The sequence below is a fragment of the Acinonyx jubatus genome, chromosome E4 (genome assembly GCF_027475565.1).
Source record: "Acinonyx jubatus isolate Ajub_Pintada_27869175 chromosome E4, VMU_Ajub_asm_v1.0, whole genome shotgun sequence".
NCBI lineage: Eukaryota > Metazoa > Chordata > Mammalia > Carnivora > Felidae > Acinonyx > Acinonyx jubatus.
Window position 1 is genome coordinate 38,388,556 of NC_069395.1, and position 25,249 is coordinate 38,413,804.

The 25,249-nt window shown below is 38.4% G+C and overlaps 1 protein-coding gene across 17 annotated transcripts in view; it reads left to right on the forward strand.

The window, feature by feature from the left end:
* RPS6KC1 (ribosomal protein S6 kinase C1) overlaps positions 1-25,249 on the forward strand; it is a 318,908-nt gene that overhangs the window by 167,669 nt on the left and 125,990 nt on the right. For 10 of the 17 annotated variants that reach the window (XM_053208752.1, XM_027074461.2, XM_053208747.1 and 7 more), the window contains 2 exons: positions 9,749-9,878; positions 14,476-14,646. In XM_053208752.1, the coding sequence (XP_053064727.1) occupies positions 9,749-9,878; positions 14,476-14,646 (301 nt within the window). Of the gene's footprint in view, positions 1-8,108; positions 9,084-9,748; positions 9,879-14,475; positions 15,765-17,966; positions 18,735-25,249 lie in introns of those variants that run through there. The other 7 variants (XM_027074460.2, XM_053208750.1, XM_053208749.1 and 4 more) reach the window with 4 other exon arrangements.

Here is a 25,249-nt window from a genome sequence, read left to right on the forward strand (position 1 = left end):
AGAAACATAACCAGGTTGGAAATAATGAGATGTGAATACCATTGAGCACTTTGCAAAAGGATTAAGAGGTAATGCAAAGACACAGAACACATTTCATTCTAATGGGGAAAAAAGGACAGCTACTCATTTGATTTCATCTTATTTGTTGTGGCACAACATGATAAGTTCCAAATATTTTTTTTGTAAATAATTTGAGAAAGGCTAGCAAATGCTATTTTTTGTTTCTCACCTTAAAGTCGTTGTTATATAATACTGAGATAGAATTCCCTGCATTAATTTATAAAGGCCTGCTGCTTCTGTCTTTATGGGAAGGTATGTTATAAAGGAATCTTGGCCTAAAGTATGTTAAATCTTAAATCCCCCAATACAGATATGTCTATATTATATAGTAAATCAGCATTCTGTCATTGGCCTAAGGAAACTACCATTCATGTTGAGGAAACATCATCAGGAAAGGGAAAAGGGGTCTCTTGACATGATTAGCAATTTGTCATTTTGACTTTTCCTCTTCCACTACCTCACAGGTCATAGGGGTCACTTTTTAAAAAAATCACAAAATGATTTATATGGAAATAATTATTCTGCTTTGGGGAGATTTTCCCCTCTTTGGACTTCTAGCTCCTTGCTTTCTTCCTAGATTTCATAATCCTCTGTACCTGTTGTTCAGTCATCTCAGTCACATGAATGGTGCTAGAGTAGACATAGTTACATTTTAAATGCAATTAAAAAGGAGATGCTTACATTTTACAAACCCTCAGAGCATGTATGTTTGTACTTCACAGTGTATATTTAGTTAATTATGACACAGTTCTTTTGTCACTTGAAAAATGTTACATGAGAAAAAGTCCTTCAAAACAAATTTTTGTGTCTTCATTGCTTAACTTTACTGCCTGAACAGTCTTTAGGAGGATGGAGGCTGGCGGTGACTCTTTTTGGTTTTGCCACTGGCTGACACATTTGCTTGAGCAATAGAATCTTTATGTGGTCTCTCTTGAGGCTGGTATAGTATTTAAAATGTCAGGATAGGGGCACTTGGGTAGCTTAGTTGGCTCAGTTGGTTAAGCGGTGACTCTTGATTTTGGCTCAGGTCATGATCTTGTAGTTCAAGAGTTTCAGCCCCGCATTGGGCTCTGCATGACTGTGTAGAGCCTGCTTAGGATTCTCTCTCTCTCCCTCTCTGCCCCTCCCCTGCTTTCACTCTCTCTCTCTCTCTCTCTCTCACTCTCTCTGTCACTCTCCCTCTCTCTCAAAATAAGTAAATAAACTTTAAGAAATAAGTAAATAAAATGGCAGGATAAACAAGATAGTCATGGGTAAAATAATTATATTTTTGCCTATAAATTTGTATTTGCAAATTTGTAGCAAAGTTCATGAACTAATTAAATTGACTTTAGTAATAGGCAAAATTGGAACCTTTATTGGAATTTCATAATGAGGTCATGTTTTGGAAAGAATGGGAGTGGAAAAGCCAATTGCAACAAGAAAGAACTTTTTAAAAAAAGTTTATTAATTTTTGAGAAAGAGAGCAAGAGTGCATGTGTGTGCATGAGTGGGGGAGGGTCAGAGAGAGAAAGAATCCCAAGCAGGCTCCACACTGTCAGTGCAGTCTGATGTGGGGCTTGAACTCATAAAGATCACGACCTGAGCTGAAATCAAGAGTTGAACGCTTAACCAACTGAGGCACCCAAATGCCCCAAGAAGAAAGAACTTTTACATGTTATTATGTGTACTGAAATATATAAAAATATGCTATAGTTATATTTAATTCTTACCACTGTTTGATATTTTAAATTTATATTAAATTGTGTGATGCCTTCCACATTTCAATCAGTTAGACATGGATTGTCACATTTTGAAAATGGATTTGATACATTTGGGATTTTCTTACAGTGTTTGTTTTATAATAGCAGCTTTTCACTTAACACGATTTAGCAACATCTAATATTAAAATTTTTGAACAGTTAGCTTTAATGAATAGTGATTTTGAATGCTAGATACAGTAATCTCAGATGAAAAGATTGAATACAGTCTTTTGAAGTATATGCTTCATGCCCCTGTGTGTTTGGTAATATTAAAGTGAATAGATTCTTGGCATTTACAGATTACATACTCATGAGGCAGTGTAATGTTATGTTTAAGAGCATGCATTTTAGAGCTGCAGTGCCTAAATTCAAATCTTGTCTTTGCTACTTACTACTTGTATGATCTTAAATAAGTTACTTAATTTCTCTGAATCTGTGTTCTTTCATCTATAGAGAGAATCGAATAGTAGTTATTCATAGAGTTGTGAATTAAATTAATTGACCTATGTTAAGCACTTAAAATAATGCCTGGTGTACAATAAGTGTCACATAAATGTTTATCATTAGTACTGATAGGGCAGTGTTTCATAATATATAGTAATTTGTATTTGCTGAAGCATGTGTTGAATTATAGGGCTACTAATGTTAAGAGTGAGGCCGCTGCTGGTGATACAGGTGAAAAGGCCTAAAAAAATAGTGGACTGGCACATAATAGGAAATCAATTGGTATTTTTCATACAAATAACTGAATTAATCATGAATGAAAGAAAAAATAGAAATAAAAATAAAAAGAGAAGAAACAGAAATTTTGGTTGAATTTGAATAGTGGGATGTCCTAAATGCATAGAAACATTAATGTAAAGAAGTCATTTAAAGATTTACAGTTGCAGTTGGTTAAATTCTGTGGGAAAAAAAAGATTTACTATAGGAATATTCTCAAATTTGAATGGCTATAGCCATATGAGGAAGTTGGCAAATTCTCTCTTGAGAAAGGAAGTTATAACATTAGGCAGAATTGGCAAAAACAGCCATTTCAGTGCTCTGGAAATTGATCAAAAGGACAGGACAATCTGAAAAGTGTTTATGCTTGAAAAACAACCACACTTTGGGAAAGAGTGGGAGTCTGTGGCATTTTTGCCTGGGCTACTCTCTTTTCCCTGCTTGTCAGGTGTGAAGTTTCTTCCAGATTGAAGCAGGCCATGAGGGCCAACTGTGAGGTTGCATGCGTGTGTACAGGAACAAGGAAAGGTCCCAGTTGAAAGTAAAAACCAAGGGAGATTTGTAAGTGTCCTAAATTTTTACTGTGTTCTCCTACACATCAGCAGATGACAAGCTTTAGGGGCTCAGGTATTTGAATATAACCTCTTTTCAATCACTGGTTGAACACTTAAGCTATGCAGACACAGGATGATCCCCAGGAAGTGAAGCTCAAAAATAAAAACAAAAGAATGAGCAGAGATAGCAACAGCTGCTTGTAACAATGTGGTGGGAGAAGCAGCTATACAGATCTAGCTGAAACAAGTTAACAAAGAACAAACCAACCAACTGCCATGATAACAGTCTTCTTGGGAACAAAGTCAGGCTCTAGAGTTGCTAAAATATATCATCCAAAATATCCCATTTTCAACAAATATTATATGATATACACAGAAGCAAAAAAGTGTGACTCATGTGCAGGGAAAAAAGTGGTCAGTAGAAATTGACTTTAAATGTCCCCAGGTTGGATTTAACAGATTTCAAAGTGGTTATTATAAGTGTGTTCAAAAACTGAAGGAAGCCATGTTTAAAGAATTAAAGAAAAGTATGACAACAATGAATCAACAAATAGAAATTCTTGATGAGGAGATATAAAGTATATATAAAAAAAGAACCAAAATTCTCAAGTTGAAAAGTACAATAATTGAAATGAAGAATCACTGGGGGGAGGGGGTGGAATTCATTAGAGCATATCTATAGCAAATTTGAGATAGATGAAGGAAGAATCAATTAACTTGAAGATAGAATGATAGAAATAATCAAATCTGGAAAAAAGATGCCCCAAAATTTGAAGAAAAAGAACAGGGCTACACAAACCTGTACGACAATATCAAATATACCAGGGAGTCCCAGAATGAGAGGAAAGAGAGAAAGGGGAAGCAAAAGTATTTGGAAATGTAATGGCTAAAAACATCCCAAATTTGGTAAAAAAAAAACATTGATATGCATCCAAGAAGCTCAATGGACTTTAATTAGGAAGATCTACCTGGTCAAATTGTTGAAAGACAAAAACAAGGAGGACACTCTTGAAAGCAGCAAAAGAGAAAGCGCTCATTGTATACAAGGAAACATTAATGTCTGACTTCTCATTAAAAATGATGGAAGACAGTTTGCACTTTAAGTTATAAAATAAACAAGTCACGGAAATGAAAAATACTGTATAGGGAATATAGTAAATAATATTGTATGGTGACAAATGGTGACTACACTACTGTGATAAGCATTGAGTAAAGTCAGATTGCTGAAGCGATGTGTCATATGCTTGAAACTAATATAACATTGTATGTCAGTTATACCTCAATAATAATAATAATAATAATAATAATAATAATAATAATAAGGGGTGCCTGGGTGGCTCAGTCAGTCAAGTGTCCGACTTTGGCTCAGGTCTTGATCTCACGGTTCATGAGTTTGAGCCCTGCGTCGGGCTCTGTGCTGTCAGCTCCGAGCCTGGAGCCTGCTTCGAATTCTGTGTCTCCCTCTCTCTCTCTGTTCCTCCCCTGATCGTGCTCTGTTTGGCTCTCTCTCTAAAAAATAAATAAACATTAAAAAAAATAATAATAATACCAATGAGAGGCAGAAGACAGTGAAGTGACATACGCAAAGTGCTGAAAGGAAGTAACCATCAACCAAGAATTCTCTATCCAGCAAAATCATCCTTCAAAAATGAAGATGAGATAAAGAAATTCCCAAATAAAGACTAAGGGAATTTATTGCTAGACTTGCCTTACAAGAAATAATGCAGGAAATCCTTCAGGCTGAAAGGAAATCACACCACATAGTAACTTGAATTTCTAGGAGGAAATGAAAACTGGAATGGTAAAACATGAGTCACTGAAGAAGACTATTTTTTCCTCATTTTTCTTCTCAACTTCTTTTAAAAGATGCACGATTATATGAAACAATAATTATAACACTGTGCTGTTGAGTTTATAACATCCAGAAGTAATATGTTACATATATGACAATAATAGACAAAGGGCAGAAGGAATGGAGCTATAATGGAGCAAAGTTTCTACATTTCACCTTCATTAAGTTGGTATTAATCTGAAGTAGATTGTGATAAATTAAGATGCATATTGTAATCCTTACAGCAACCACTAAAAAAATATATAGTAAAAGAAAATTAATAGAGGAACTGAAATAGTACAATAAAAAGTATTGATACAAAAGACAGCTGTAAAAGAGTAACAAAAAAAGACAGTAGATGTAGAAAACAAGTGGCAAAATGGCAAATGTAAACCCACCACACCAATAAGTACAATGAAATATGAATGTTTAAACATGACAAACAAAAGGCAGAGATTATTAAACTGGATTAAGAAAAAAGTAAGATTCAATTATCTTCTGTGTATGAGAGACACAAATAGGTTAAAAGAAAAAGGATGGGAAGAGATAAACCATGTAAATGGTAACCATAAGAGAGCTGAAGTGGCTATATTAAATACCAGACAAACTAGCTGTGAAGACAAGAGACTTACTAGAGACTAAGACAGAATTTTCATAGGGATAAAAGGATCAGTACAATAGATGCATTTGCACCAACAGCTTCTATACATAAGAAGTAAAATCTGACTGAATTGAAGGGTAAATAGGCAATCCAATAATAATAAAAGGAGGTTTCAATACCCCATGCTTGGTAAATTAGAAAATCAGCAAGGATACTGAGAAGACTTCAGTAACATTATCAAACATCTCTGACATATATGGAATAATGATTGCAGAATGCGTTCTTAGCACATGTATATGGAACATTCTCCAAGATAGATCATATGCCATACCACAAAATAAGCTTCAGTATTTAAAAGGATTTAAGTCATACAACATGCTCTGATCATAACAATTTAATTCTCATTCAGAGATCTGGTGAGTCCACAAATATTTGGAAATTAAACACACTTCTAAATAACCTATGAGTCAAAGAAGAAGTCTCAAGAGAAGCTAGAAAATGTTTTTAATGGAATCAAAACACAGAAAATATCAAAATTTATCAGATGCAGCTAAATCAGTTCTTAAGGAAAATTTATGGCTTATAAACTCCTATATCTGAAAAGAAGAAAGGTCTCAAATGAAAATCTCACCTTGCACCTTAGCAAACTGGAAAATTACTGTGTTATTAGAGGAAAGATAAGTATATACATCAATGGAATGGAATTAAGAATCCAGAAATAAACCCTTACATTAGTGGTCTATTAATTTTCAATAAAGGTGCAAAAAGAATTTGATGGTGAAAAAAAATAGTCTTTTAAACCAATGTTGCTGGGAAAATCAAGTCACATGCTAAAACCAAAATGAACTAAGACCCTTACTTTATACCATATGTAAAACTGAACTCAAAATAGCTCATAGACAAAAAATGGAAGGCAAAACTAAAAATTGTAGAAGAAACCATAAGAGAAAATCTTGATGATCTTGGGTTAGGCAAAGAGTTATGAGATATGACACCAAAAACTTCCATAAAAGAAAAAAAATTGATAATGTGGGCTTCATTAAAATTAAAAATTTTTATACTTCAAAAGATAGCAGTAAGAAAATGAGAAGACAAGCCACAGAATGGAAAAAATATTTCAAATCATGTAACTGATGAGGACTTGTATTCAGACTATATAAAGAACTCTTATAGTGGTACCTGGCTGGCTAGGTCAGTAGAACATGAGAGTCTTGATCTTGGGGTTGTAAGTTTGAGCCCCACATTGGGTTTAAGTAATTGATTATTTTAAGTTGATTATTTTAAGTAATCACTTAAAATAAAATCTTTAAAAAAAAAAAGAAAGAACTCTTATAACTCAGTAAATATAAAAATGGGCAAATTATTCACCAAGGAAGCTACATGAAAGGCTTAGAAGGCCATCCAACGATGGTCACCATCATTACTCACCAAGGAATAGAAATTAAAATTATAATAAGATGCCTCTAATATCCACTAAAAGGTCTGTAATCAAAAGATAGACCGTATTGAGTGTTGGTGAGCATGTAGAGAAACTGGAACTCTCATATATTGCTGTTGGGAATGTAAAATGGCACAGCTATTTTAGAAAGGTTGGGCACTTTCTTAAAGAGCTAAACAAATATTCCACATGACCCAGCAATTCCACTCCTAGGAGTGTCCTTGAGAAAAATGAAGACATGTTTACACAAAGACATATATGTGAATGTTAATAGCAATACTATTCATTATAGCCTCAGCCTGGAAAGTCTACATGTCCATTAACTGGTGAGTAGATTAACAAAATATGTTCTATCCAAACAATGGAATGCTACTCAGAAATAAAAGGGAACAGGCTTTGATACCTGCTACAACTTGGATGAATCTGAAAAACATTATGCTAAGTGAAAGAAGATAACTGCAAAAGGCAACATATTTTATGAGTCCAATTACATGAAATATCCAGAAAGGGCATATTTATAGAGACAGAAGGCAGATCATTGTTTGCCCAGTGCTGGGGATGGAAATGAGGATTAATGTAAACATCATGAGGAAATTTTTTAGGGTGATCAAAGTGTTCTAAAACTGGATTGTGTGATGGTTGCACAACTTTTTACATTTACTAAGTAAGAATCATTGAATTGCACACTTACGACAGATGAATTTTATGCTATATAAATCATCTCTCAGTAAAGCCGCGAAAACAAAATTTGAGGATGCATGAACGTTTCAAGGCACATTCTTTCAGCCTGCCCATGAAAGGAGTAACTGGATCTCTCAGATTTTGGCACAGCATCTAATTAATATCATGATGTGCTTTGGAATAGGAAACTGATGGGTATTAACTGTCCTATTATACTATATGAGCTTGAGAGAAACAAAGTGAGTTACTCAAGGTCATGTTAAAAATCAGTTGAAAGCCGTAAACGCAGATATCCCCTACCACCCCACAGCTACAGTGGTGTTAGACATAGCTCCCTTTCAAGGAAATCTCGTCATTTGGCTATTCATCAAGTCCACTTGTCACTGGGGTTGAATTGAGCAGTTCTTTCCGTTCATATATTTTTGTTTTCCTTTGATTCACCAGTTGGATTCCTATTACTCACTAAGTCCTTCTTTTTTAGCTCTTGCAGTTCAACCCTGTGGAGCGTCTTGGTGCTGGAGTTGCTGGTGTTGAAGATATCAAATCTCATCCATTTTTTACCCCTGTGGATTGGGCAGAACTGATGAGATGAACAGAATGCAGGGTTATCTGTGCACATTCTGATCTTCTCTGTGACAAGCATCTCCAGCACAGAGGCAGCTCTGCCTCACAGTCACTTATGGAGCACCAAGACATTGGGATAAAGACCTTTAGAGGAAACGGGGGAAGAAAAAGGCTGAAAGAGAACAGTTCCTTTACCATGACTCTCTGGACAAGATATTGGCTACATTTGCAAGGGGCTTTTATGTGCAAACCTTTAACAAAGGTTTGATCTTTATTTTATCTGCATTTAGTGTTGCAGACGGGTTGTATGCCCAGCTGAAAGAAGAATGCCCTTCAAGAACTTCCTCTGAAAGCTCCAAGTGTACATTTAAGTGTTACTTGAAAGGAGGACCTTTACATGGCAGCTAATAGTGCTTTCTGCTAAGCAAGATTGGTTTATATGATTGTAATTAATATTTGCTGAATAATACACTAAAAGTGCTTCATGAATAGTGTCATCTGTGGAGCTTAAAAAGTGAGAAAAAAAAGGATATATACATCATGTCTGATAGAAAACACACACCATGATGCTATATAATTAATATGTGCTGAATGTGGTTCCATACTATCTCCTGCTTTCTGAAGTCCACGTGAAAAGAAAACTCATGTTGTCAACTTTATACTTGGTTGGTTGGTACTGCTTATGGAAGGGTTCGTATAAACACTCACTGTCTCTCAACTTTATCCTTCTGTGCCCTACACCCTTTGCCTATTCTCTCATATTCGATTCCCTTTTCCTCCACTAGTACATATGCAACAAAAAAGGGAAGGGAGTATTTATTTCCCCAAATTGTATCCACTTAATAAGGACAAAGAAATCATGATTATAAAATAAACATGGTAAAAATTGAAATCTCTCCTTTATTTAATTGCTTAAGTTTTTTGTTTTGCTTTGTTTTAGAAGGGCCTCTCTTTCATTTTGGAATGTTAGCAATTTCTGCTGCTGCTTATGCTTGACTTCATTTTAGGTTTTTGGTTTGGTATACTAAGAACCAAAGAATCTCATGTAAATGGAATTGAATGGCAATCCTATTTTATTACTTAGTGATGAGATTTCCAGATTTGACCTCCTAGTCTACTTGACATTATATAGAAAGTATATGAGTATTTATACATCTACAAATATTTGTATTTGTTATTTCTTTATGTTGCTAAGATAGCTCCTGCATTCGTGCCTTGTTTATAACAATTTACAAATGTTTTAAAAGCATTAATGTCTCTTTTTTTAAACTTTATCCAAAGATGAAAGAATAAATTACTTTTTTCGGAGTTAGGGGCCATCAGAAATAATAGAAGTCTTCCATATTTTTAATCCTCCGAGTTTTTGAGATCGAGAGGCGATTCCTACTCTAGGAGGATCTATACAGTTTCCATTTGCCATCAGCTAGGTCCTCCCATCAAAATAAATGGAAGCAGAAAATGCTTTAGTGAAACAAAGGAAATGTGCAAGCATTTTTTCTTTTTCTATTTTCCTACTTCCCCTTTTTCCTTCTGGTTCCCTTATAACCTGAACCTCAGACGAAGGACTGCAACAACACCAGGATGGGGAGCGGGTCACCAGGATCAAAGCGCAATCAAGATGACATCACTCCCTGGAACTGGATTTGGACTCACCAACTCCCTGGGCTCATAACAGGAACTCATGCAGGTGAGACTGAAGAATGACTTCCTGTGTAGGACCAGTAGGAAATCTGCAAGTACTTAGAGCTGGCCACTGCAGAGCTTCCTTCCAGAAGTGCCCTGTGACAGGAAAGTAGGACCTCACAACTAAGGGGAAGCTCCCAGCCCTGCCACATGATTTTGATTCCTTGGATTCAGGACAGTAATGTCAACAGATGGTTGCTGTGTCAGTGTGTTGACATAGCTCCATTGCTTCAGCTCCCTTTTTCTCTCTATAGATTTGATTGGAACTTGTGCTTAATGTAGATGTATCATTCGTAATCATGGTGGACATGAATTATTATAGTAGTAAACACATAGGATATGGCTTTGGGGTGATGAACCCAAGTCTGTTTTTATTTGATGATGTGTATTAAAATATTAGTATTTTTAAATGCTGTGGGTGATACTGCTTTTTTGTTTTTTTAAATTTTTTAAATTATTTTTTTTAATGTTTATTTTTGAGAGACAGAGCATGAGTGGGGGAGGGGGGAAAGAGAGGGGAGACACAGAATCCGAAGCCGGCTTCAGGCTTTGAGCTGTCAGCACAAAGCCCAACGCAGGGCTCAAACTCAGGAACCCTGAGATCATGACCTGAGCTGAGGTTGGTCACTTAACTGACTGAGCCACCCAGGTGCCCCTGTTGTTTTTTATTTTTTATTTTTATTTTTATTTTTTTCAACGTTTATTTATTTTTGGGACAGAGAGAGACAGAGCATGAACGGGGGAGGGGCAGAGAGAGAGGGAGACACAGAATCGGAAACAGGCTCCAGGCTCTGAGCCATCAGCCCAGAGCCTGATGCGGGGCTCGAACTCACGGACCGCGAGATCGTGACCTGGCTGAAGTCGGATGCTTAACCGACTGCGCCACCCAGGCGCCCCTATTTTTATTTTTTTGAGAATATGTCCTGTGGGTCAAAACATGGAAGAACTTACTATTTTGTATTTTTCATTTGATTTTTTTATTGTAGGAAAACATACATAATATAAAATTGACCATTTTAACTACTTTTAAGTACACAATTTAGTGGTATTAAGTACATTCCCCTTTTATCCAGCCATCACCACCATATGTATATCTCAGAACTTTGTAATTATCCCAAATTGTAATTCTACACCCATTAAACAGTACCTTCTCTTTCCCGTCCCCCTTCCTCCCAGCCCCTAGTAACCACTGTTCTACTTTCTATCTCTATGAATTTGACTCTTTGAGGTCTCTCATAGAAGTGGAATCCTATAATATTCATTCATCCTTTTGTGTCTGGCTTAAATTCACTTATAACGTTTTCAAGGTTCATTCATACTATAGCATATATCAGAATTTCATTCCTTTTTAAGGCTAAATAATATTCCACTGTATGTATAGACCACATTTTGTTTAGCCATTCACCTGTCAGTGGACATTTGGGTGTTTCCACCTTTTGGCTATTGTGAACAATCTCATTATGAACATTGATGTGTAAACATCTGTTCAAGTCGCTACTCTCATTTGATTTTATATTTTTATATGAAATTACCAGTGTCATTATTTTATGATGCTTTTTATAAGCAGGTTGTCAATAATAAGTGTGATATAATGCCACCTATCTTAAGATAGGATATGAAAGTCTACCATTTCTATTACACAGAAGTAGAGTTAAGCTCCCGAAAAGTGAAAGAGAATGCCATCATTTTAGCAATTCAACTACGACATGAGTTAAAACTTTTTGAGACATAGTACTTTTCAACTTGTCATAACTGAACTCTTGAGAACATATTTAAACTGCCTTTTAAACATTTACTTATTTAGTTAGTTATTTTAGAAAGAGAGCATGAGTGGGGGAGGGGGCAGAGAGAGAGAGAGAGAGAGAAAGAGACAATCTTAAGCAGGCTCCAGTGCTCAGCATGGAGCCTGACATGGGGCTCAATCCCACGCACGACCCTGGGATCATGACCTGAACCAAAATCAAGAGTGAGATGCTCAACCAACCGAACCACCCAGGCACCCCCTTTTAAACATTTTAAAACAGCTACAATTCCTGTTGTGTTTTGACCCTCAAGTTTTTTCTATCATCTCTTATTTCAGTCATTGTGAACCACGATCGAGTTTTGCTTTCATATAATGGATGTATTGAAGAATATAAAATTATAAATAATACTTACACTATGGCCAGAAACACTACATTAGGACTTCATACATAGAATGCCCTCATTGAATTCGGTTGCCCATATTTATGAATCCAAGCAGAAAAAAATCTGACTGTATTAGTGAAAGGCTCTTGGCTTTGCAAGGGGCCCCTTGTAGCATCTTTATTTGACTCACTTAGGGAATGCTTTATAGCAGAAGCCAAGGCGTAAGCTGGATCATTTTTCTTCTTAAGAGTAATTGATTTAACCTCTGGGCTAGCTAAAGCTCTGGATAATGAAGCCTGGTATTTCAGGCTCTTTCTTTGAGGATTGTAGAAAATAATAGAAAGCCTTACAGTCGTGTCCTGGTCTGATCTCTGTGACTTACTAACATTTTTACCTTAATCAAAGAACAATATTCTAGACCTATTCCCCCACTTACAGAATGAAGGGGTAGGTAAGTTCTAAGCTCCACAGCATGTGGACTTTCTGTTTTTCAGAGTGAGCTAAGTTGATAAACTAACATCGGAGAAAGACAAGGTTAGTGCAGATCTTAAATTCGTGCTTACCTGTTTCCTTATAATTTTGTTTTCTAGTAAATACCACATACTTGGGTCGCTGCCGTCTACCCTCTCAGCAGCATAGCCCTCAGTGGTTATGTGGCTATAAAAATTATAAATAGAATGCAATATTAAAAGGTTATTTCTCAGTGAGCTCTACACTGGAAAAGGAGAGTTGAAGGTCCAGAAAGAAGTACCAAGAGGTGAAAGGAGGTTCGGACACACCTACATTTGCTCACTTCTTAGACCTTTCTCAAAAGCTGTGGTGGTATTTCTACCCCTGTTGCCCTCATCCATCATCTGTTATGTGTTTATTTGACTCAGTTCTTTGGCAGGCATAATCAGAGTACAAAATTGATACTTTCTCTTCCTGTTTAATGCAGAACATTAACCTCTACCAGCCTAGGTAATTTGGACTTTTGAGTATTTGATGTCTGCTCAGCTCATTTTAAGGATTTCGTATGAAGTCCTTATGCTGAAGGGTTACTAAATGGTAAAAGCTGTGAAGTCAGCTCTTTCTAAATAAAGTTGTAAACATAAGAGCAGCAGGGAAATGGGAAGCAAAGTACTACGGTCACTTTTTGTGACTCGGAATCACTTGTTTTCTCAAGGACAGTAAATCGGAAACTGGAGAACAAGCTTCCTCTTTGGGAAGATTTACAGTAGTGGGGATATATAGTCAGATGGTGTGGCTTTGCATTTTTTGGCCTTATCCCATGACTTCTTTCCTTGATCCAGGGATCTCACCTCAGGGAGGAAGAGAGGCAGAAAAGATTTGTGGAGGTGGAAGAGAGAAAGTAACTTGAATGAGGTAGTCGAGGGAAATGAAGCAGGGCACTTGTCAGCCGTGCTGGCCCTGGTGTCTGGAGCACTAGAGAGCCTGCTTTGTTGAGCTAGATTTAAAGGGCAATCCTTTGTTCTTCTCCCAGGAAGAGGTAGGCGGAAAGTGAAACTATTCCTGCTATTCCAGGAAAAGAGATAGTGAACTGCCTTTTTGGAAAAGATTAAGTGACAAGCTTGTCAGAGTCTGTTCTGTCTCCATCTCCTTGCTGAAGACAGCTGGTACGGCTGGTAGAGGCCATGAGTGTCTGCAAAGAGTTACTGTGATTTCTTTGGGGCAGAAATCCCTCTCACTGAATGTTGCGAGAAAGAGTGACAAATGAACTCGCTTTCGGTCACGCTTTGAGTTGTTGGTATCCTGTCTTTGTAAGTCCCAAAGAAATTTCATATCAAAAAGCTATCTCTTCTAGTCATGTTGATCAAATTCCTCCTAGAGCTAGTCCACAAGGCAGTAGTCCGACCAGCCTCACCAAAAAAAGGCAAGTGTAAAGGGGTTCAAATCTATTTCAGTGGTAATGGTGTGGTGTGATGTTGCCTTTTTCACATGGGAGAGATCCATAAAATTGGCTCAAGAGTGACAGATAGAAAACAAGAAGAGAAGGAGGTGTAGTGTTGGCAAAACAAAAGAAAACTCATGTAACTATTCGGTCTCTTGGGCTTGTTCTGGAAAGGAAATGCGTTAAATATTTGAAGAATCTGTCTTCAGCAAAAAGATTCTGAATGACTGAGAGAACTTTAAAACCGAGTCCCCCCGCCCCTTACCATGCTCTCCCACTGTTTTCTCATTTTTTCTTTTTCCTCTCTTCGTCTCCTCTTCATCTACCCTTCTTCCCTGTTCTGGACTTCTCTGGTCACTGAACAAAAGAAATGGTGCCTATCTTCAAGGACCTTGTAAAACCCAGGGGAAGGAAAGCATAAATAATAAGTAGGGCAGAATGTTGTAAGTGTTATAAGGTACAAATAGAGGTATGGTGAGCACACAAAGGAGAGATCTGAGGAACCGCAGGAAAGCTTCTTGTATTGGAGCAGTAGCCTGAAGTTTGAATAGTATTTTTAAACATAAGGATTTTTTTTTTTAAGATTTTGTTTGGGGAGAAGGAAAAATTCCAGGGGAACAGCAGCAACAACAACAACAACAACAACAACAAAACCCAAACCCAAAAACAATTGTGTGCAAAAAAACCTGGAGATGGGGAAAAGTGAAGCTGTGCATATTGTTTTGGCTGGTGTGTAGATACATGCATTTGAAAGGTAAGTTGGGGCCAGAGGCATTAAATGCCTGGCTGAGACGTTTGAGTTTCATTCTCTAGGTTGTAGGGAACTAGTGAAAGTTCTTAGCTGACGTTATTGCAGCCTGCTGTTGAAAAGATAATTTTAGGGTTAGAATGGAGAATAAATTGGAGAGAGCATGGTTAGAGGCAGAGAGATCAGTTCAGAGTTATTGCAGAAATTCAGGCAAGAGATGAAGTCCTGAATTAAGGTGGTAGAAAACAAAGGAGGGGGTACATCATCGTCCTCTTGTCCATGTCTCTTGTGTATAGAGTAGAGTTTCCCTATCAAATAATTGCTTTCCTTGTTTCTTGAAGCCAGTTTATACTAGGAGATTATGGATTTGTTGTTTTTAAAATCACCCCCAAGGAATCTCCAGAGAGACAAACCATTGGTTGATAATGATATTGACTATTCATAGCTTAAAACCCCCCAGGTCCCAACTCCATTTCTTTTTATCATTTTGTGGCACTCCTTCCCATCCTTTGCTTTTAAATAGTTGGTTTGCTTTTATATGGCTAGTCCTCCATTCTTGCTCTTAGAAGGCATTACATTCTGCCAGGTGACTGCTCTTTGTCCCAGACCTCTGACACATATTTAGCTTAGCTCAGTGGTTGTCAAAAAGTGGTCCCAATCTGGGTCAAGGGAATAGGGTGATTTTTACTGTTCTTGCAACTTTTCTTCAAGTTTGAAATGATTGCCAAATACAGAAGTTTTCAGCAAAATGAAAGAAAAAGTGATCCTCAGACCATCAACATTAGCACCATGTGGGAACTTGTTAGAAATGCAAATTCTCAGGCCCTGTCTCAAATCTACTGACTCAGAACTCTGGGGGCTGACACAGACAGGAGTCTGTCTTAAGCTCTTCCCAGTGATTCTGACGCATGGTTAAATTTGAGGACCACTGGCTTAGTTTAATGGAAACTCATTGCCTCTGCCTTGTATGATCTTATGCAACCCTCCTTGTGATATGTGTTTGGGGTTTGAAGACATCTCCCAACACTTAGAATGTTTCCCAGGAGGCTGGCCCAGGGAGGCCTTGCGTCAACGGGACTCACCCGAAGTGAGGACAGGAGGAAGGGAAATGGCAAGGGGAATAGCCAATTGCATAAAGAAAAAGAGGGGGTGAGAGGAGGAGCGCAGGAGGAGTGATTCGGTTCCCTCAGAGACACGCAGCCAATCCTGTCTCGGTTATCTGGATTCAAATAACCCACCCTTTGTTATAGATAGTGCTCTTCTCTCAAATCCCTTTTTGAAATAGAATAAACACCGCATGATACTGACAATTCTTTTCATTACGCGTTGTATACCTTTGGGTTATTTGCTCCTTCTTAAAGCAGAGCCACAGCAGGAATTTAGTATTTGCTCCCTGCATTGTCCAAAATCTGAATTTAAAGATGCTAAGCTAAGTTTAGGAAAGACACCAGAATGTTCTCATCGGATTCTGAGGTGCGGCAGAGCTCTCTCAGCGAAGAGAATAAAGAGTATTCTCTTTAGAACTGAGGGACCCAGCTGGGGGTGGTTTCTCGGTGGACTCGTGGACTCGGCTCTGCCTTTTGAAAATGGGCATCAGGCTTCACAGGAGGGAAGTGAAATGTCCTAGATGTTCCCTGAAGGTTAAGTGTGTGCATGGGTGGGGGTAGGGGTTGGGGGGTGCTGTGAGGGGGGTCATCCACTGTCCTCTTACTCTTCACTTTAAGGCTCTGTTGTTTATAAGGTACCTCGATTATTAGGTAAGATGATTCATAAAGTTTATTTTGACCAAATGGATATTTGACCGCTCGTGAGCACGTGCAGAATGTTTAGATAATTTTGCCTTTTCAGTAGGTGGGATTTCAGGGACGGCGGGTGTTTCGTCTGTCTCTGTGCTCTCGCTATGCCCGGACTCAGCCTCACATTGCTTAAAGTGCCATTGATAGGACATGCTTCAAACTTTTTCCAGGGGTGGGCAGGGGTTCCCGCTAATGCCCACCCCTCCCCTCGCACCGCCCCTGATGGTGACGAGGGGCACGCCGCGGTGGTTCCGGTTAGGGAGGATGGGATCTGGTGAACAGAGAGAGGCCACCTTGCCCCTGAAAGAATCAACTCTCCTGTTGGGAAATGACCTTTGGGGCTCTTTCCCTGTATCTTCTGACTGCAGAGGCCAGTACTCTTTTGGGTGTAGGGCCCTGAGCAGCTCTTGGCAAATGTGATATGGGCAGAGGGGATGCTGCATAGAACTTGATATTTTGAGAAAGATGAAATGCTGCCTGCTTCTTATACTCTCACCTCTTCAGGCCCTAAGCTTAACTCAGTTCAACACCCCCTGCCCCCTGCCAGGCCATACTTCTGCCTAATAATGATGCCAGTGGTACCTGAAGACTCACTCAGGCTAGGTTCACTTCGGCATCAAAAGTCACTGTAGGGCACAGGGCTTCCTTTCACCTGTACCCTATTCCTGGGGCCAAAACACCACAGTTGTCCTTTCTTGATTGTAAGCATCTCCCCCAGACTGCCGGTCTGGGTCTCACCCTCACCGCTTAGTTGGCCTTCCTGGCGCTGGTGAGTCTTGGCACCCAGAAAGCCGAAAGCAACAGCCATCCTGATGCTGCCACTCTCCGTCCCTCTGCTGCAGATTGAAGCTATATCCAGTAGCTTATCTCCACTGTGGGCTATCATGGTTTGCGGGAGAGGAGGGGTGAGCGTCGCTGCCTGCTGCAGCTGTCTCCTTTTGAATCAGCTACCCCCGCTCCCCAGGTGCCAAAATAGCTCGCTGGGTGGAGGACGCTCCCCATCTCTACCTCTCCCGCCCATTGCAGCGCTGGTAGCAGCTTTCCAACGAGCCTTTTGTTGCGGAAGCTCTAAATCCATGGTAGGGAAATTACCAAGAGACCCTTCCACCGTCTGCCCTCCCTCCCCTTGCTCCGTCTCTTTCTTTCCTTCCTTTGTCTCCTTCCGTAGCTAGGGTCAGAATCCCTAGCCAGACTGAGAACATGGTTGCTATTCCAGGACCCAGATGCCAATATGTGGCAGCATCTGGCTTATTGGCAAGCGTCGCCAGCAGTTGTGCTGGCTGTGTCTAGGCCTGTCATGTGGCTGAGCCTGCTAATGGGGGCCCTGTCACAAAATGGAGTTTCTTTGAGAATATGGTCTCAACCAACGAGCCCACCAGAAAGCAGTGAGCTGTACTGAGAGGACATGAATTATTGGACAGGGTGACTGCCTACTGTAGCTTTGATGCTGATCCTGGACCGTTCCGCAGAAATCCCTGTTTTATGTTGTTGGAGTCTGCTCCTCCTGTAACCTTAACTTCTTCCTGTTAGTGTTTCAGGTGCCTTAAGGCATGGAGCTCCTTGAAAGAGAAACACAAATCACGAAAACGTTGAGATAAAATCCTGCTCCTCAGAGGCGCCTGTTTGGCACGGGGAGCGCATGATAACAGCTTGCTTTAGAAAGGTGACATTTCTGCTGAAGGCTGAATAATAAAAAATGCATTTTTAAAAACTCAGCTCTTCTGTGTCTTCTGATGGTTGACTTTTGAAGTGAAGGCCATTTCTTCAATGTGAAGGGTCAGTTTCCAGGCTAGCCTCTCCAACCCCCAAACAAGGGCCTATTAACTCTTGTCATCACTGATGAGACTGAGGAACTTTTAAAGTTAATTATCACATAATAGGGCTGTTAGTACTTTTTTCCAAGGTGCAAACACGGTGTGCTCAGAATGTGTCAAGCACTGTCGGAGGCGTTGAGGGGCAGAGACAGATGAAGAGCATGTGATTCCTGCCCCCGTGATGCAGGTCGTTGGTGACCAGAGTGCATATACCTCCATTATATTCTTTCTTCCCTACAGCCTATACAGTTGGACAGGGCGGGTGATATGCTTGTGTTTTACAAATGGAGAAACTCAAATCCCAAGAAGTTGATTTGCCCCAGTTGGCGTGACAAGCTAATAAGAGCTGTGATTGGAAACTAAGTAGTTGTAGTTCTGCTTCATTGAGTGGATGTGTATTGCATTCTCAGGTTACGAACTCCGAAAGGCAGAAGCTGTGTCTTTAACTTTTTGCAACCTGCCCCCAATTAGCAGCCTCCACTCAACGCATGACCCCCTCTCTCTCCCAGACACACACACACACAAATATATATATATATATATATATATATATATATATATTTGTATATAATATATATTATATTTATATAATATATATTTATATTTATATATATAAATGATGTATGTATGTATGTATGTATTTATGTATAAATACAGGGGCTCTTTACAAACTGAAGCCAAGTTTTCCCTGTGACTTGCTGAAAGGAAGGAACCAAAAGGAAGAACATAGCAAAAATCAGCTTGAATTAAAAGATGATAATGATCCTGGGAAGATGGTGGTGGTAATGGCAGTAGCCTACCACCTACATAATCCCACATAAAAACATACAGAGACATGTAGTAAAATCCAAATTGATAGACCGCCTCTACAACAAAACCAGGTGGCAGGATGCCACAAATCTCAAAATGCAGGTATTTGGGGACAAAAATACCAGTAACCATAAGACTTGCATGAGATGGGCATCTGTGTGGGAGACAAAAAGAAGCCACAGTATAGCTCTTCACTGTGTCTGAGAACAGCACCCCAAATAGCCAACCCCAAATAGTTTCACTAGGAAACTCAGACCAATTTGAGAACAGCAGCTGAAGGTGAAGGCATGTTGCCTGTTCTAATACCTGCTGAGCGCAAAGGGCTTGTCATAAGGGATGAAAGGCGCCGGCCCTTTGAACCCTCAAAATTGACCGGCCAGAGCTGCCTTCTAGTACCGGGCCCTTCACTGGGAAGTTACTGGGAATGGTATCAAAATTGAACTGGGTAGGGGCAAGAGAAAGGCCCAATTCAAAGGAAGGGAAGAACAGCCAGGAAATTTGAAAGCAATGTGTCATTTTTTTTTTTTAACAGTTCACACAAACAACAGAAGAGGGAGCTCTGTGAAGTTAGAGCTTTTTAAAAAATTTAGCTTGATTCATTCTCATAGTTTAGGAAAACTAATTTCACGTTAAAAATGCACAACAGAAGAGAATCAGCATCAAGTCCCATGCAAAGTTATTATAAGAGAAAGAGAATTAGGATTAGAATAATATTCTTATGAACAGTGAAAATATTCCAGGGGTGCCTGGGTGGCTCAGTCGATTGAGAGTCCGACTGTGGATTTCGGCTCAGGTGATGATCTCACAATTCATGGGATCAAGCCCCATATTGGGCTCTGAGCCGACCATGTGGAGTCTGCTTGGGATGGGTTCTCTCTCTCCCTCTGGCTCTCTGCCCCTCCCCCACTCACATGCTTGTTCTCTGTCTCAAAATAAATAAATGAACTTTTAAAAGTAATTCCAGAAATATGTGCTTACAAAATAGACCAAAATTAATTTACTACTCCAAAATGAACTGAAGGACATTAAGAAAGTTAAATAAGGCATGAAAGAATAACCCAAGTTGTAATTAGAAAATTCAGAAATGAGGTGGTAACTCAGGAGGGAATGAGAAATAAAAGAAAAAATTATTTTAGAAACGAAGACTAAACTAGAAAGGCCATAAGAGTGAATGAACACAACAGATAATGCCTTAAGAGAAATGTGATAGGAAAACAACTTTTTAATTGAAGGCTTAAAATTTTTTTCAGGTTCACAGAAAAACTAAAGGGAAGGTACAGAGATTGCCCTTATGCCCTTTGCCCTGCATGTGCATAGCCTCCCCCATTATCAGTATAGCCCACCAGAGGGGTACCTTTGTTAAAATTGGTGAACCTACTTTGACACTTTGTCATAATCACCCAAAGTCCATAGTTTGTATTATGGTTCACTCTTGGTGTTGTACGTGCCTACCAGTTTGGACGAATGTGTAATGACGTATCCATCGTTATGGTATAAAGACTATTTTCATTACTCAAAAAATCCTCTGTGCTCTGCCTGCTCATTCCTCCCCACCCACGTCTCACCTCTCCCCCCACCCACGCCACACCTGGTAACCACTGAATTTTACCATCTCCATGGTTTTTCTTTTTCCAGAATTTCACATAGTTGGAATTATATATTATGTAGCCTTTTCAGATTGACACCTTTCTCGTGGTAATTTGCTTCCTCCACATCTTCAGGGCTTGGTAGCTCATTTCTTCTTAAGTGCTGAGTAATATTCCATTGTCTGGATGTGCTACAGTTTATCCATCCATTCACCTACTGAGGGTCATCCTGGATACCACCAAGTTTTCCGATTATGAATAAAGCTATAAACATCTGTGTGCACGTTTTTGTGTGGACATAAGTTTTCAACTGCCTTGAGTAAGTAAAAGGGAGCACTATTGCTGGATTGTATGGAAGAGTATGTGTAGCTTGGTAAGAAACTGTCGAACGGTCTTCCCCAGTGACTATACCATTGGGCATTCCCACCAGCAATAAGGTGATTTCCTGTTGCTCCACATCCTCACCAGCATTTGGTGGTGTTAGTGTCCTAGACTTGGGTCATTCTGACAGGTGTGTAGTGGTATGTCATCGTTTTAATTTGCATTTCCTGATGACCTATGATGTTGGGCATCTTTTCATATACTTATTTGCCATCTTTATATCTTTTTTTGGTGAGATGCCTGTTGAAGTCTTTGGCCCATTTTTTAATTGAGTTGTTCACTTTCTTATTGTTGAGTTTTAAGAGTTCTTTGTGTATTTTGGTGAGCAGTCTTTTTATCAGATATGTCTTTTGCAAATAGTTTTTCCCAGTCTGTGGCTTGTCTTCTCATTCTCTTGACATTGTCTTTCACAGAGCAGGAGCTTTGCATTTTAATGAAGTTAAGCTTATCAATTACTTCTTTCACGGATTGTGCTTTTGGTGTTGTATACTGAAGTCATTGCCATACCCAAGATCATCTAGGTTTCTTTTCCTATGTTGTACTGTAGGAGTTTTATAGTTTGTATTTTACATTTAGGTCTGTGATCCGTCTTTAGTTAGTTTTTGTAAAGGATATAAACTCTACGTCTAGATTTTTCTTTTTTCCCCTTCCTCCCTTCCTTCTTCTCTCCCTTCCTCCCTCTTCTCTTCCTCTTTCTCTCTTTCATGCAGATGTCCAGTTGTTCTAGCACTATTTGTTGAAAAAACTATCCTTTCTCCATTCTATTGCCTTGGTTCCTTTGTCAAAGATCGGTTGACTTATTTACATGGTTCTATTTCTGGGCTGTGTGTTCTGTTCCATTCATCTATTTGTCTGTTCATTTGACACCACCATGTTGTCTTGGTTACTGTAACTTCATACTAAGGCTTCAAGTGGTCTAATGTTGTTGTTCTTCAATATTGTGTTCACTATTCTATGTATTTTGCCCATCCCTATAAACTTTAGAATCACTTTGTTGATACCAACAAAAATAACTTGCTGAGATTTTGATCGGGGTTGCATTGAATCTATAGATCAATGTGGGGAGAATGGACACCTTGACAGTATTGAGCCTTCCTATCCATGAATATGGAATGTCTTTCCATTTATTTATTTATTCATTTGATTTCATTCATTAGAGTTTTCCTTACATAGATATTGTGCTTTTTTTGTTCAGTTTATACTTAAGTATATAATTTGGGGAGGGGGAGGTGCTAATATAAATGTTATTGTGTTTTTAATTTCAAATTCTACTTACTCCTGCTGGTATATAGGAAATTGTATCCTGAAACCTTGCTGTAGTTATTAGTTCCAAGAGACTTTTGGTGATTTTTTTCAAATTTTTAAAATAGATGCCCATGTCATTTGTGAACAAATAGTTTTATTCCTTCCTGTCTCAACTGAACTTTTGTTTCTTTTTCTTGTATTATTGCATTAGCTAGACCTTCTAGTATGATGTTGAGAGTAGTGATGAGAGGAGACATCCTTACCTTGTACCTGATCTTAGCTGGAAAGCTTTGAATTTCTCACTATTAAGTATAATGTTAGCTGTAGGTTTTTTGTAAATGTTCACTATCAAGCTGAGGATTCTTCCCCTCAATTCCTACTTCACTAAGACTTTTTATCATGAATTTTGTCCACATTTACTGATATGACTGTATCGTTGTCATATCATTGTGATTTTTCTTTTTTAACCTGTTGATGTGATGGATTCATTAGTTTATTTTTGAATGCTAACTTGCGTACCTGGAATAAATCTCATTTGGACATGGTGTATAAGTATTTTTATACATTTTTGAGATGCATTTTCTATTATTTTGTTGAGAAGTTTTGCATCTATGTTCATGAGAGATATTGGTCTGTAATTATTGGAATATCTTTGTCTGGTTTTGTTATTAGAATAATGCTGGCCTCATAGAATGAGTTGGGAAGTATTCCCTCTGCTTCTGTATTCTGGAAGAGATTGCAGGTAATTGGTACAATTTCTTCCTAATTGTTTGATAGAATTCACCAGTGAACCCATTTGGGCCTAGTGCTTTCTGTTTCAGAAGTCTTTTAATTACTGATTATTATTGATTCAATTTATTTAATAGATATAGGCCTATTCAGATTATCTAGTTTTTCTTGTATGAATTTTGGCAAGTTGTGTCTATCAAGGAATTGGTCCATTTTCATCTAGGTTGGCAAATTTGTGGGCATAGGGTTGTTCATAGTATACCTTTATTATGCTTTAAATGTTTATAAGGTCTGTAGTGATATCCCCTTTTTCATTTCTGATACTAGTAATTTTTGTCCTCTCTCTTTTTGTCTGGTGAGATGCTTCCAGATTTTATTGATCTTTTCAAAGAATCAGGTTTTTTTAATTTTTTTTTCTGTTAGCTTCCTGTTTTCAATGTCATTGATTTCTGCTCTAATTTTTATTATTTACTTCAGCTTACTTTGGATTTAATTTGCTATTCTTTTTATAGTTTCCTAAGATAGAAAGTTAGATGATCGATTTTAGATCATATATGCATCCAATGTTGTAAATTCTTTCTAAGTACTTTCACTGCATCCCACAAATTTTGGCTAAGTTGTATTTTCATTTAGTTCAAAATATTTTAAAATTTCTTTTGGGATATCTTCTTTGACCCATGAGTTATTTAGAAATGTTTTTTGTTTGTTAAATGTCCATGTATTTTGAGATTGTCCAATCATCTTTTGTTACTGATTTAATTAATATTTATATTATAGGGGTGCCTGGGTGGCTTGGTCGGTTAAGCGTGTCCCTTCGGCTCAAGGTCATGATCTCAGAGTTCGTGAGTTTGAGCCCCGCATCTGGCTCTGTGCAGACAGCTCAGAGCCTGGAGCCTGTTTCAGATTCTGTGTCTCCCTCTCTCTGCCCCTCCCCTGCTCACACTCTGTCTCTCTCTCTTTCTCTCTCCAAAATAAATAAACATTAAAAAATTAAAAATATATATATTTATATTATATATTTTATATCATCTTTATATTTATTTAATTTTATTGTGGTTTGAAAGCAGACATATGATTTCTGTCTCTTAAATTTGTTTTATTGCCAGGAATGTAGTCTATCTTGGTGAATGCTCCATGTGAGTTTGAGAAGGATATATATTCTGCTGTTGTTCAATTAAGTAGTCTATAGATGTCAATTATATCCAGTTGTTTGATGGTGGTGAGTTCAACTTTGTCTTTACTAATTTTCTGCCAGCTGGTTCTGATAGAGGGATGTCAAACCCTGCAACTATGTTAGTGGATTCATCTGTTTCTCTTTGCAATTCTATTAGTTTTTGCCTCACATAGTTTGACGCTCTGTTTTTAGGCACATACACATTAAAGATTATAACATCTTCTTGGAGAATTTACCTCTTTATCATTATGTAATGCCTCTGTTTATCTCTGATAACTTTTCCTTTTTTGAAATCTGCTTTATCTGAAATTAATATGGCTACTCCTTTCTTTTCATTTATTAAAAAATTTTTTTTTAAAACACTTATTTACTATTGAGAGACAGAGAGAGACTGAGCATGAGCATGGGAGGGGCAGAGAGAGGAGGAGACACAGAGTCTGAAGCAGGCTCCAGGCTCTGAGCTGTCAGGACAGAGCCCAATGTGGGGCTTGTACTCAAACTGCAAGATCATGACCTGAGCCTAAGTCATCTGCTTAACCAACTGAGCTATTCAGGTGGTGCCCCTCCTTCTTTCTTTTAATTAGTGTTGACATGGTTTATTTTTCTCTGACCACTTAATTTTAATTTATATGTGTCTTTGTGTTTAAAGCGGGTTTCTTGTAGACAGCATATAGTTTGTTCTTGTTTTTGTGATTGACTCTGATAATCTTTTATTTTTTTTATTTTTTCAATATATGAAATTTATTGTCAAATTGGTTTCCATACCAACAGGCACATGAAAAGATGTTCAACGTCGCTCCTTGTCAGGGAAATACAAATCAAAACCACACTCAGATATGACCTCACGCCAGTCAGAGTAGCCAAAATGAACAAATCAGGAGACTATAGATGCTGGAGAGGATGTGGAGAAACGGGAACCCTCTTGCACTGTTGGTGGGAATGCAAATTGGTGCAGCCGCTCTGGAAAGCAGTGTGGAGGTTCCTCAGAAAATTAAAAATAGACCTACCCTATGACCCAGCAGTAGCACTGCTAGGAATTTACCCAAGGGATACAGGAGTACTGATGCATAGGGG